Source organism: Apium graveolens, chromosome 10 (genome assembly GCF_009905375.1).
Source record: "Apium graveolens cultivar Ventura chromosome 10, ASM990537v1, whole genome shotgun sequence".
Lineage (NCBI taxonomy): Eukaryota > Viridiplantae > Streptophyta > Magnoliopsida > Apiales > Apiaceae > Apium > Apium graveolens.
In genome coordinates this window covers 10,118,689-10,132,614 of record NC_133656.1, presented here as the reverse complement: position 1 = coordinate 10,132,614, position 13,926 = coordinate 10,118,689, and the positions used below count along the sequence as shown (strand labels likewise).

The window sequence follows — 13,926 nt, the reverse complement described above, 5'->3', positions numbered from 1 at the left end:
TCAATCATAAACTTTAACACTATGAGCCCTAGCATGCACAATGGACCGACTCAACCTCTTGCTTGCATGATTACTAAACAATCGACCTTTAGATAAATCGGTTGCAATTTTCAAACGCCTTTCATCAAAATACTCAATCGTCTTCAAAAATAGTGCTCTAACCAATGAACTAATCGTGAGCTTTCTAGCATAAAGGATCGCGTTGTTCCAACTTTCCGCATGGTTGGTGGTCATCATGCCATAACGTTTCCCTCCATATGCTAAAGACCATTTACTTAATGGTTTATCCTCAAACCATTCCGCCGTCCTAGGCTCCTCAATCAACAATTGTTCCCATAAAAATTCAAACTTCTTCTCTTGCACCTGAGAAGCCAACTCAACTAACCTATTTTTCAATCCCTTTCTCCTATGTGCAGTATAAAAATTTGCAGCCAAGTATCTAATGCAAAACTTATGATGGTCAAGGGGCTCGCACCATCCTATGTGTCACATAAGAGCAATAATACCAGCATGTCTATCAGAAATGACACAAATCCCATGTCTCCTACCTGCCACAAACCTCCTCAATCTATCCATGAACCACCCCCAACTAGAAACATTTTCGGATTCGACAATAGCAAATGCAAGTGGAAGAATATGACTAAACCCATCCACCGCCACATCACTCAATAATACACCCAGATATGGACCGTATATGTGGGTCCCATCTATATGTATGACAGGCATACAATGCTCAAATCCATCAATGCATAATTTGAAAGCCCAGAAGAGTCTCTTGAATGTCACTTCCTGTTCCAAATAAGACATAATATACTCGTTAACTACAAAAACATTACATAAATATGGAAAATCATTTAAAAATCTATCCGATACTAGTATAAAAAGATAGAATACCTCTAAGCTCCCACGATCTTCCATCTCATCCTCCTTAAAAACCCAATCAACCTTGGTTCCCACAATAAAATATTGCAACGCTTCTATAAGAAAATGAGATCTTCATATGATCCTTCCCAAGAACCATGTTCTTCATCCATTTCTAGCTTTTTCGCATCTCTAATCTTTTTTCTTCCCGATTGGTAACCAAAAATACTTTTCACCATGGCCATCAACACTTTTTCCTTAACCGTGGGATCGACAACGATTTGATCCTTAACTAGTTCAAGAATATCATGAGATGTCAAATTAGGATGATCTTGAGTAACGGTGGTGCACAAACATTTGCGAGGTCCCGAACTTTCCATAATTTGAAATTTTCCAAGTGATTTTCGCAACCTAGCTTTTAAACTCCATTCACAACCACTATCCTTATTCTTACAACAACAATCCAATACACATTACTTGATCTAACCACCTTAATCTCTTGATGATTTCAGATATGAAAATCTCTAACCGTATGCATCAACACTTTTTTTGAGTCGAATATCATCCCCTCCCTTAACTCCATTAGTTCCAATGTCTCCTCCCGTGTAATCAAAGCCGAATCAACAACATCATAAGCATCTAAACTTCTACTACTAACCGTATCACCACCAACATACATACTACTAGTAGTTTGACAATCAAAACCCCTACTACCACTCCTCTCGGAAACTCTCGAACTAGTTTCCACAACTCTCGTACTTGTTTCAATCAATGAACAAGTTGAATTTTTTTGTAAATAAATTTCAACAAAGAAAGGAGGTCCATCCGAAACAATAATTCCAAACATCATCTCAACATCATCATCATCATCAACCGGAATAATACCAAATTTCATATCATTGAAATTTTTCCATCGATAACACAACTTAAAATCATACAAAATCCTATCAATTTTCAATTTCAAAAATAATACGTCGCGCAAATTAATAAAATTCATAGTAGAATCGAGTCTTACTTTCTTAGAAACTGGTTTATCATATACGTAACCCTCTATCAGTTTGTCGTATATTACCATCGGTATAAATCCACGCAATCACCGTCACTGATTGTGCTCCAGATCCCGAACCCGAAGCTATTAATAAATCTGTAAGAATTTTAATAAATATTAATGTAAGAATTTTTATCTTGATATTTGAATTTTAGGTTTGTAAAGGGAGAAGTAAGAGACAGTTGTGTTTGTAAACTGAGAAGCAGAAACAGTTGTGTGCGTATGCTGGGTAGGACAAACTAGAATGAAAAATGGAACTTCGTCCTCCGTTTATGTCATTGTTAGGGCGAAATCACGCACTAATATTCACGCAAGTATACGCGTTCGCAAGTAATATAGAATACTTTCTAGTTCGTTCCCTCAGAGACTCAGACTAAGTTATTGTCTAATTAAACTCACTCACCAATGTATGATTACTTCTCAATGTTAAGATAACACTTAAAATTATTGATTAAATATTAACTATAATTAACTACTTACTTAACCACTTAACTAACACTTCAATTTATCAATAATAAAACACTCATGAGATCACAACTTCATTATTACTTCCTTCTGTAGCCATTGTTATTACCTTTAGCATGTGACAGTGATGATATTAATCGAATAACACGAAACTGATAAAAGCCAACTTTCATTGTACTAATACCATTCTACCAAGCATCCACAATTAAGATAGAAGTTGAATAGTCATCAATTATGTTGAGTTCCTATATGTCTACAGAAATTGACAACACAACGATTTAAGCACAAGTTATTCCTTTTGATTACATAAGGCAAATAAAACTGTTAGAGTTACCCACTAATCATGCACAACGTACATGAACCTATGCTAGCATGGCAAGTTCTAAATCTCAAGATCCACCGTCGCTTCACAAGAGATTAACACCCTATCTTATATGTTCGCGACGCACATAAGACGAATACGCACAACCAATACTAGATATCATGCAATCATCACACACTAAAGTATTAAACAATTAACTAAAGAATTTCATAATAAATCCGTTGCAACCCCATGATCACGATTAGCCCATAATAGAACTTATCGCCATCATGGGTTCATATGAAATCATGATAAACGACACAAGAAAATAATAACTAAACTAATTATATTAAAACAGAGTACGTCACAAGAGTAAATAAGTCAAAGCAAGAAAACTAGCATCCAACGTTACAACAAAACAAGAATCACAAGAATATATGCTTCCTCTTCGTTGCGGTGTGCTAAATCGGTCTTCTTCCTTATCTCCTTCGCTTCTTGCGCAAAACACAATCTAAAACATAATCTCTTTCATCTTCTCTATGAAAACGTCTCAAATCTACTTATATAATAGTCCCATAAAACTCAGATTACATAGAAGTTGGAAGCCAAACAGAAGTAGAAGTCTAAAATAATTCAGCTTTTTCCCCGACCCTGCGCGGCCGCTCAGCATTTCTGCGCGGGCGCGCAAGGCTGCTGCGCGGCCGCTCAGCATTGCTGCGCGGGCGCGCAGGACCCTACTGGAAAAATTCCAGGTTTGCTCCGTTTCTTCGCCGTAATCTGCCCGTTCTTTTCCTCTCGCAATGGTGAACACATGCCAAGGCTTATTCTTGATGATTCCTCCTCCGAAATGCAACTAATACCCTGGAATGCATAAACACTAGAAAAACGCATCAAATACACAAAATACTTGATTTCAAGACACCAATTTAAGCCATTTTAAGACGTTCTAAGTGGTATAAAATGCCACTTATCACACCCCCAAACTTAAATCGATGCTTGTCCTCAAGCGTCACAGACTCAAAACAACTAAAAATATGCATGAATGCAAACTATATGAAAATGCAACGATCCCCCTTACTACAATTAACCAACCAAATTGTCACGTCTCAACGAATGCAGTTAGACACTAAAGATCAATAAACTCATGCAAACGGACATACAGCCAGAAACGTGGTGTGTGCAAATGCTTAACAGATATCCTTCGGAACTAGACCAATTACTATGACTAGACTATCCTCAAGGCAATCCTACGATTATACAAAGAATAAAAATTCTAGGCACAAAGTGATATACAACACTACAAGAATATTGGAGCTTACTACGGAATCGTGCTTTTTATTTACAACTCAAATGCTTATTTGACCGTGCAATGAGTGAGGTCCACAAAAGACTTATACAATGGTATCCATGTAACGAGCGTTAGGTTAGCGGATCCCAGACTCTAAAAGCCTTAGGTCACTAGGCACAAAGTCCCCTAAGAACTTAATAACTCGAATACCAAAGAACCCACTCTTGATCAATTATGCAAATTTTTTTTTTTTTTTTTTTCTGAGCAAGTGCGTTTCGCTCCATCTTGCTCAACCCTAGACTACTCGCATAACATGCGAGCCGGCTACTAGCCATTTGACGCCTAGCCACAACTAGCAACAAATTCCATTTTTACTCCATTTTTTTTTTCTTTTTCATGCCTTTACCACTAAGAACCTATTATCAAATTCTAAGCATAATAAATAGATTATCCTCGAAAATAATCAGATCATAACAACAATCTAGCCCTTAAGCATTCTCTAAGACTTAGTGAAAATACAAGTGCTTCTAGCATGCATATCAACCTACACAACTTAATAACACTTTAATGCTATCACTACACTCGCATCAATATCACAATTCAGTCGATAAATCATTGCAAGAGGGATCATGGTATATGCATGAGCTATATGATATGACAAACAAATAAAGCTATATAAAAAAAACTATATGGCAAAAATTATGCAACTATATGAACTAACTATCATGAATATGCAGCTATATGACACACACAAAATATTCCTTAACTACCACCCCCAAACTTAAAATCTTCACTGTCCCCAGTGAAGGTAGTAGAAAGGAACACAGGGTATACCTACTCGGAGTCATCATCATCATCACCCTCAGTGGGTGGAGTATCAGGCGGCGGGTATGCAGAGTCCTCACCAAAAACTGGCCATTGGTTATCAGCTCCAAGGCCTCGAAAAGCAGTCCCTAACGCAAGGGTGAGCTCCTGAGCAAACCTGCTCTGCGTCTCATACATGGCATCCATCCGCCGTGAAAGCCTCCTATACTGGGCATCACCCATCCCAGCACCCTCCTGAGCTCTCGAAGAACCAACCTCACCACGCCCTGGCCTAGCCATAGTAGCACCTCGTGCTGGACGCCCTCCTGGAAGACGATAACCCAGCCCATGCTCCTCAGGCTCACCACCGGTCCACTCCTGCATCCCATTCAGAGTGCCAGAATCTATCGGAGCTGCTGGCAACTGCAACTGCTCATGAGCCGGCCAGTTCACTCCTACTGCTCGGCATAGCTTCGTAACCGTGGATGCATAAGGGATGTTCATATGCTTTGCTCCCCTCAAAAACTTCAGAATTCCTTGGTAGATAAACTCACCAAGGTCCACATAGTATTCCTCATTCAGAATTCCCCACAACAACTGTGCTCTCTCAACTGTGAGCTCGTGTGCATGTGAAGAAGGCAAAATATTAGCACATATAAATGCATTCCATGCACGGGCATACCTGTTCATGGCGATCGCCGGAAAGTGACGATACTCATTATTGGCTGGAATGCGGTTCCAAACTGTGCCTGGTCGACAGAGAGTCGCACAAATCAAATCCAAGTCAAAATCCTCAGCAGTCTTTTCATTCCAGTTCTCCTCCTCGGGCTTCCTCTCTCGCTGTCCAATCACACGGCGAATCGCCGCAGGATGATAATCAACCGTCAGCCCACGAACTACAGAAAACCCATTCTTTTCAGCCTTCGCGTTCGCGTAGAACTCGCGAACAACACTCATCGGTACTGCTTCGGGTGACTCACAAAAAGCTATCCACCCCTTCTCTGCAATCATGGGCAACAACTCACCATCCCTCCCTGATGGTAAAAACCCCCTCTCCTTCAGAATCGGCTTCCCCAACAGCCTAGTGTACTCCTCCTCCGCAGCTCTGTCAGTTAACCGAGGCCTTGCAGCAGTACCCCTTGATGAATCAGCAGTAGGAACTGTGCTGCTGCTGTCAATAGTGCGTGCTCTCTTGGGTGCCATTGATTTGTGAATAAAAGTGTGTAAGAACTGATTTTTGATGTTTATGAGAGGGTTTAAGTGTAGGAAGTTTTTGGGAGATATGTAGGATAGGTGTATGTATATATAGTGTGTGGAGTAGGTTAAATTAGATTAGGAGTGGGGTTGAGGGATAAAATCATGGGGTAATGGGAAAAGAATTCGTGGGTTTATGGGCTGTGATGGGTTTTTGTGTTTTTATTTTTGTTTTTTTTTTTCTGAACTGTAAAAAATTTTCTGGAACTCGACCCCTGCGCGGCCACTCAGCATTTCTGCGCGGGCGCGCAGCAAGCTGCGCGGCCGCTCAGCATAGCTGCGTGGGCGCGCAGAGGGTCTCTGGGAAAAAAAAAATTTTCAGCCCCTTTTTTCTGATTTTTTTTGTGTTTTTGGATAGGTTATTAACTTCTAAGGGATCCTGTAACAACAATTCATGGGTTGCCTCCCACGCAGCGCTTTCTTTTTCGTCATTAGCTTGACGTTCCGTACCTTTCTCAAGTAGTCAACAAAATGGTTGCCATGTCCCCATAGTAGTGCTTCAACCGCTGACCGTTAACCTTGAATGCTTGGTCCGAATCATTCTCAAAAATTTCCACCGCTCCATGTGGAAACACAGTTTTGACAATAAAAGGTCCAGACCACCTTAATTTCAACTTCCCAGGAAAAAGTCGGAGCCGAGAGTTGAATAACAGAACTTGTTGCCCTGGCACAAATAACTTAGGATGTAGCTTCCTATCGTGCCACCTCTTCACCTTTTCCTTATACATTTTGTTATTCTCGTACGCTTGAAGTCGAAATTCATCAAGTTCATTAAGCTGAAACATTCTTTTCTTACCAGCTGCATCTAAATCCAGGTTCAATTTCTTCAATGCCCAGTAGGCCTTATGCTCAAGCTCCGCCGGTAGATGACATCCCTTACCGTACACCAACTGAAACGGTGACATCCCAAGTGGAGTTTTGTATGCTGTTCTGTAAGCCCAAACAGCTTCATCGAGCTTTAAAGACCAATCCTTCCTTGACGGACAAACAACCTTCTCTAGAATGCGCTTTATCTCTCTGTTAGACACTTCCGCTTGACCATTTGTTTGCGGATGATAGGCAGTAGCTACTCGATGATTCATATTATAACGCTGCATCATAGAAGTGAACTAACGGTTGCAAAAATGCGATCCTTCATCACTTATGATTACCCGAGGCGTTCCAAACCTTGTGAAAATTTGCTTATGAAGAAAATTTAGTACTACCTTTGCATCATTTGTCGGTAAAGCTTTAACTTCAACCCATTTTGAGACATAATCGACTGCCAGCAAGATGTACAGATTATTGCAAGATGAGATAAAAGGCCCCATGAAATCTATTCCCCATACATCAAAGACCTCGACTTCAAGCATCACATTTAATGGCATCTCATCCTTCCTTGACAAATTTCCCACTCTTTGGCAACGATCACACCTTAAAACAAACTGATGAGCATCCTTGAACAAAGTAGGCTAGAAAAAACCTGCTTGCAGAATACGAGCTGCCGTCTTCTCACCTCCATAGTGTCCACCATAAACCGTGGAATGGCAGTCTCGTAATATCCCCTCCGTCTCACAGAACGGGATACATCTCCTGATGATCTGATCAGCTCCCTGTCTAAACAAATATGGTTCATCCCACATATACCACTTCACCTCATGCAGAAACTTCTTCTTTTGAGCGGATGTCAAATTAAGCGGCATTATATTGCTGACAAGATAGTTTACAATATCTGCAAACCATGGTTCTTCCTCCTGAATTGCAAACAACTGCTCATCCGGAAAAGATTCATTGATTAACGTCCTATCTTGTGAAGTAGAATCGGGATTCTCCAACCTAGAGAGATGGTCAGCTACTTGATTCTCGGTACCTTTTCTATCTTTGATCTCTAACTCAAATTCCTGAAGTAAAAGCACCCAACGAATGAGTCTCGGCTTCGAATCCTTCTTAGAAACCAGATAGCGAATAGCTGCATGATCAGTGAATACTGTTACTTTCGTACCAAGCAGATAAGATCGAAATTTCTCAAAGCCAAAGACTATAGCCAAAAGCTCCTTCTCAGTAGTGGTGTAGTTCAATTGGGCCCCATTTAAAGTCTTACTCGCATAGTAGACCACATGGAAGAGATTTTTCTTGCGCTGTCCCAGAACTGCACCTACCGCATAGTCACTCGCATCACACATCATCTCAAACGGTTCTGTCCAATCTGGTGCTGTAATAACTGTTGCCGTGATCAAACTCTCCTTGAGAGTCTCGAATGCTGCCAAACATTCATCATCAAATTTGAAAGGCACATCTTTCTCAAGTAAATTGCACAACGGCTTAGATATCTTTGAAAAGTCCTTGATGAATCGCTGATAAAAACCCGCATGACCGAGAAAACTACGGATTCCTTTCACCGAATTAGGTGGGGGAAGATTTTCAATGACTCCCACCTTGGCCTTGTCCACCTCCAGACCTTTGCTAGAGACCTTATGCCCAAGGATAATGCCTTCACGCACCTTAAAATGACATTTCTCCCAATTAAGCACCAAATTAGTTTCCACGCATCTTTTGAGTACGGCGCGCAGATTATTCAAACATTCATCATATGAGTGTCCAAAGACGGAGAAGTCATCCATGAACACTTCGACGTTATTTCCAATCATGTCAGAGAATATAGCCATCATACATCTCTGAAAGGTGGCCGGGGCGCCACATAACCCAAACGAAACTCTACGAAAAGCAAATGTGCCAAATGGACAAGTGAAGGTAGTCTTTTCCTGATCCTCTGGTGCAATACAAATCTGATTATACCCGGAATAACCATCCAGAAGACAAAAATACTCATGTCCCGCCAATCTGTCAAGCATTTGATCAATGAATGGGAGAGGGAAGTGATCCTTCCTTGTGGCTTTGTTCAATTTTCTATAATCGATGCATACTCTCCATCCTGTAACTGTTCGAGTAGGGATGAGCTCATTCTTTTCATTTACGACAACAGTGATACCTCCTTTCTTAGGTATATATTGCACGGGGCTCACCCACGAGCTGTCAGAAATAGGATAAATGATGCTTGCATCTAGCCATTTCAGAATTTCTTTCTTCACCACCTCCTTCATGATCGGGTTCAGTCTTCGCTGCTGTTCCACAGTTGGCTTACTACCTTCCTCTAACAGAATTTTATGCATACAATATGAAGGACTTATCCCCTTGATGTCTGTTATGGTCCATCCTATAGCCGATTTGAATTCTCTCAAAATCCTTAAGAGCTTGTCTTCCTCAGTACCTGAAAGGTCAGCTGAAATAATAACAGGTAACGTAGATGAATCACCTAAAAAAGCATACCTCAAGTGTTCAGGTAATGGTTTGAGCTCCAAGGTAGGTGCTTCCTCTATTGATGGTTTGAGCTTCCCTTCAGCATTCTTAAGGTCAGAAGTACCAAGAGATTCAAATGGTATGTCGAGCTTTCGCTTCCATGGAGAAGCGTTCAGATATTGGAATTGCTCGTTGCTATCTTCATCATCGCTGTCAAAATCCCCCACTAAGGCCTTTTCCAATGCATCAGACATTAGCATGTGATCGAGTTCCGAAGTAACTGCGGAATCAATCACATCCACTTTTAAACACTCCTCATCTTCTGTAGGGAATTTCATTGCCTTGAATACGTTGAAGGTCACATCCTGATCTTGGACCCGTATAGTAAGTTCCCCTTTTTGCACATCTATCAAGGTACGGCCAGTAGCCAAGAAAGGCCTCCCCAAGATTATGGGAATCTTCTTATCTTCCTCAAAATCCAGAATAACAAAATCTGCAGGAAAGAAGAGCTTATCCACCTTGACGAGCACATCCTCTACTATGCCCCTTGGGTAAGTAATGGAACGGTCCGCCAATTGTAGCGACATGTATGTGGGTTTTGGATCAGGCAGATCCAGCTTTTTAAAGATCGACAAGGGCATCAGATTAATGCTTGCTCCCAAATCACAAAGGCACTTGTCAAAAGTTAGATTGCCAATGGTGCAAGGAATGGTGAAGCTTCCTGGATCTTTCAGTTTTGGTGGTAACTTTTGCTGCAGAACAGCGCTGCATTCTTCCGTGAGAGCAACGGTTTCAAGGTCATCCAGTTTCACCTTCCTTGAAAGAATAGTCTTCATAAACTTCGCATAACTAGGCATTTGTTCCAGAGCCTCAGCGAAAGGTATATTGATGTGAAGTTTCTTGAACACCTCCAGAAACTTCCCGAACTGTCTATCCAGCTTTTGTTGCTGCAATCTCTTAGGAAAAGGTGGTGGAGGATAGAGCTGTTTCTCCCCTGTATTAGCCTCAGGCAGAGTGTGTTCAACAGTAGTCTTCCTTGGTTCCTCCACTTTCTCCTTTTGCTTAGATTTTTCATCTCTAACTTCAGCTTCGACTTCTTTTGCTTTTTCAGCATCAGCTACTTTTCCAGACCTTAAGGTAATAGCCTTGACTTGCTCTTTAGCTTCCTTCCTGCCTGGTACTTCCGTGTCACTGGGAAGAGTGCCAGGTTGACGATTGAGCACTGCATTGGCTAATTGACCGATTTGATTTTCCAAGGTCTTGATAGAAACCGCCTGACTCTTGCACAACAGCTTAAGTTCCTCAAAATCAGCACTAGTAGGTGCAGCTGCACTTCCCTGTTAAGGATATGATTACCTTGTAGCATACTGCTGTGGTTGCTGGAATCCAGGTGGGTTAAACTGTTTACTCACTCCTTGCTGATATGGTGGCTGAATAGCATTCTGATTATTCCCCCAGCTGAAATTTGGATGATTTCTGTTGTTAGGATGATAGGTTGCTGGCACAGGCTGCTGTTGTCGCTGATAATTATTCACATACTGAACAGATTCGTTGACAAGAGAACACTGATCCGTAGCATGAGAACCTGCACAAAGCTCACAAACCATAGCTATTTGATTAACTCCATACGTAGCCAAAGAATCAACCTTCATTGATAGCGCTTGGAGCTGGGCTGCAATAGCGGTGGCTGCATCAACTTCCAGAATACCTGCTACCTTGCCTGACGTCATCCTCTGAGTTGGGTTTTGATGCTCATTTGCATCCATCGTCTCGATAAGATTATACGCCTCAGTATAGCTTTTAGCCCATAAGGCGCCTCCAGCTGCTGCATCGAGCATGGGCCGAGATTGGGCCCCCAAACCATTATAAAAACCAGTGATCACCATCCAATCCGGCATTCCATGATGTGGACATTTTCTCAACATTTCCTTGTAGCGTTCCCAAGCCTCGCACATAGATTCTGTAGGTTGCTGCGCAAACTGAGTAAGAGCACTCCTCATAGCAGCAGTCTTTGCCATTGGATAAAACTTCACCAGAAACTTTTGCACAAGATCTTGCCACGTAGTGATGGACCCAGCTGGTTCAGAATGTAACCAGTCTTTAGCCTTATCCCTCAGTGAGAATGGGAAAAGCCTCAACTTGATAGCCTCATCAGTCACGCCATTATACTTAAAAGTGCTGCAGATCTCGACAAAATTCCTTATGTGCATGTTGGGGTCTTCAGTTGCCGCTCCTCCAAAAGAAACAGAATTCTGCACCATCTGAATAGTGCCCGGCTTGATTTCAAAGGTGTTAGCTTGAATAGCCGGATGAAGGATGCTTGACTGAATGTCATCAATTTTAGGCCGAGAAAAATCCATAAGAGCTGGATCAGCTTGAACAATACGATCTCCCATGTTTACTGGTTCTTTCTGCTCAGTTCCTGAATCCGAATCCTCAAAATCTAACTTCTCCGGAGTATCAAGAACTTCGTCTTTCTCCTCAGCTGTATCTAAGGTCCTCTTGTGAGCACGAGAACGAGTTTGCATAAACGCTTGCTAAAGTACCTGAAACACAACCGAAAAGAGTAATTAACTACTACGTCCTAATCACTGAGTCCTAATGACCAATGATGGTAAGTACATAAACTAAACAAATACGCCGAGACCCCGGCAGCGGCGCCAAAAACTTGTTAGGGCGAAATCACGCACTAATATTCACGCAAGTATACGCGTTCGCAAGTAATATAGAATACTTTCTAGTTCGTTCCCTCAGAGACTCAGACTAAGTTATTGTCTAATTAAACTCACTCACCAATGTATGATTACTTCTCAATGTTAAGATAACACTTAAAATTGTTGATTAAATATTAACTGTAATTAACTACTTACTTAACCACTTAACTAACACTTCAATTTATCAATAATAAAACACTCATGAGATCACAACTTCATTATTACTTCCTTCTATAGCCATTGTTATTACCTTTAGCATGTGACAGTGATGATATTAATCGAATAACACGAAACTGATAAAAGCCAACTTTCATTGTACTAATACCATTCTACCAAGCATCCACAATTAAGATAGAAGTTGAATAGTCATCAATTATGTTGAGTTCCTATATGTCTACAGAAATTGACAACACAACGATTTAAGCACAAGTTATTCCTTTTGATTACATAAGGCAAATAAAACTGTTAGAGTTACCCACTAATCATGCACAACGTACATGAACCTATGCTAGCATGACAAGTTCTAAATCTCAAGATCCACCGTCGCTTCACAAGAGATTAACACCCTATCTTATATGTTCGCGACGCACATAAGACGAATACGCACAACCAATACTAGATATCATGCAATCATCACACACTAAAGTATTAAACAATTAACTAAAGAATTTCATAATAAATCCGTTGCAACCCCATGATCACGATTAGCCCATAATAGAACTTATCGCCATCATGGGTTCATATGAAATCATGATAAACGACACAAGAAAATAATAACTAAACTAATTATATTAAAACAGAGTACGTCACAAGAGTAAATAAGTCAAAGCAAGAAAACTAGCATCCAACGTTACAACGAAACAAGAATCACAAGAATATATGCTTCCTCTTCGTTGCGGTGTGCTAAATCGGTCTTCTTCCTTATCTCCTTCGCTTCTTGCGCAAAACATAATCTAAAACATAATCTCTTTCATCTTCTCTATGAAAACGTCTCAATTCTACTTATATAATAGTCCCATAAAACTCAGATTACATAGAAGTTGGAAGCCAAACAGAAGTAGAAGTCTAAAATAATTCAGCTTTTTCCCCGACCCTGCGCGGCCGCTCAGCATTTCTGCGCAGGCGCGCAAGGCTGCTGCGCGGCCGCTCAGCATTGCTGCGCGGGCGCGCAGGACCCTACTGGAAAAATTCCAGGTTTGCTCCGTTTCTTCGCCATAATCTGCCCGTTCTTTTCCTCTCGTAATGGTGAACACATGCCAAGGCTTATTCTTGATGATTTCTCCTCCGAAATACAACTAATACCCTGAAATGCATAAACACTAGAAAAACGCATCAAATACACAAAATACTTGATTTCAAGACACCAATTTAAGCCATTTTAAGACGTTCTAAGTGGTATAAAATGCCACTTATCAGTCATCTATTTTTTTATTATACAACCAAAACGGAACACGAAGAAATGTTGTAGGGTTTAATTTTTAAAATATGTAAAACGGAACACGAAACACCGTTATGGTCTTTTTTAATATTTTTTTAAAAGATTGTAAAACAGAACACGAAAGACCGTTTGTAATAACTCGAATTTTTGAGACCTTAAAAACGTTTAATGAATAGTAACCCTGACGGATGGGAAAAACTTTTGAGCCCACACTATGTAGTGCATGAGAAAATGAGTTTCAGAGTTGATATTACGGTTATACGTACCAAATGAGTGTATGTAAACGCTATTAGTTTTCGAAGAAAATGAACTTTGAAAAACGACCGTACTTACGACTCATCGAGAATTACAGGAATCACAATATAATTACAAGATTAAAACCCTACGGATTTATATTCAAGTATGATAATTCAAAATATAAGGAATAAATACGAAAGGAATTACGTCGCGAATCATTTACGAGTAAGTATTACGAAA

The 13,926-nt window shown here is 40.6% G+C and overlaps 1 protein-coding gene and 1 non-coding gene across 2 annotated transcripts; one reads left to right on the top strand and one right to left on the bottom strand.

Moving 5' to 3' along the window:
• LOC141690402 (uncharacterized) lies at positions 1 to 1,936 on the bottom strand. The gene is made up of 5 exons (XM_074495208.1): positions 1,391 to 1,936; positions 1,019 to 1,310; positions 895 to 977; positions 549 to 789; positions 1 to 479 (listed from the first exon to the last, which is right to left on the bottom strand). Exons 1-5 carry the CDS (start codon positions 1,934 to 1,936, stop codon positions 1 to 3), a joined length of 1,641 nt encoding a protein of 546 aa, XP_074351309.1.
• A 9,257-nt stretch (positions 1,937 to 11,193) lies between these two features.
• On the top strand, positions 11,194 to 11,300 carry LOC141694117 (small nucleolar RNA R71). The gene has a single exon (XR_012563445.1). It is a non-coding gene; the product is annotated as a small nucleolar RNA R71 (small nucleolar RNA).
• Positions 11,301 to 13,926: the final 2,626 nt, after the last annotated feature.

Bases quoted from the DNA above. Each gene is read 5' to 3' on its own strand.
- LOC141690402 (XM_074495208.1), bottom strand. From the start codon at position 1,936: ATGGTAATATACGACAAACTGATAGAGGGTTACGTATATGATAAACCA. The intron at 790-894 runs GTATTCTATCTT...TATTTGGAACAG, and splicing joins AAGATCGTGGGAGCTTAGAG to GAAGTGACATTCAAGAGACT. The intron at 480-548 runs GTAGGAGACATG...TGTGACACATAG, and splicing joins ATTGAGGAGGTTTGTGGCAG to GATGGTGCGAGCCCCTTGAC.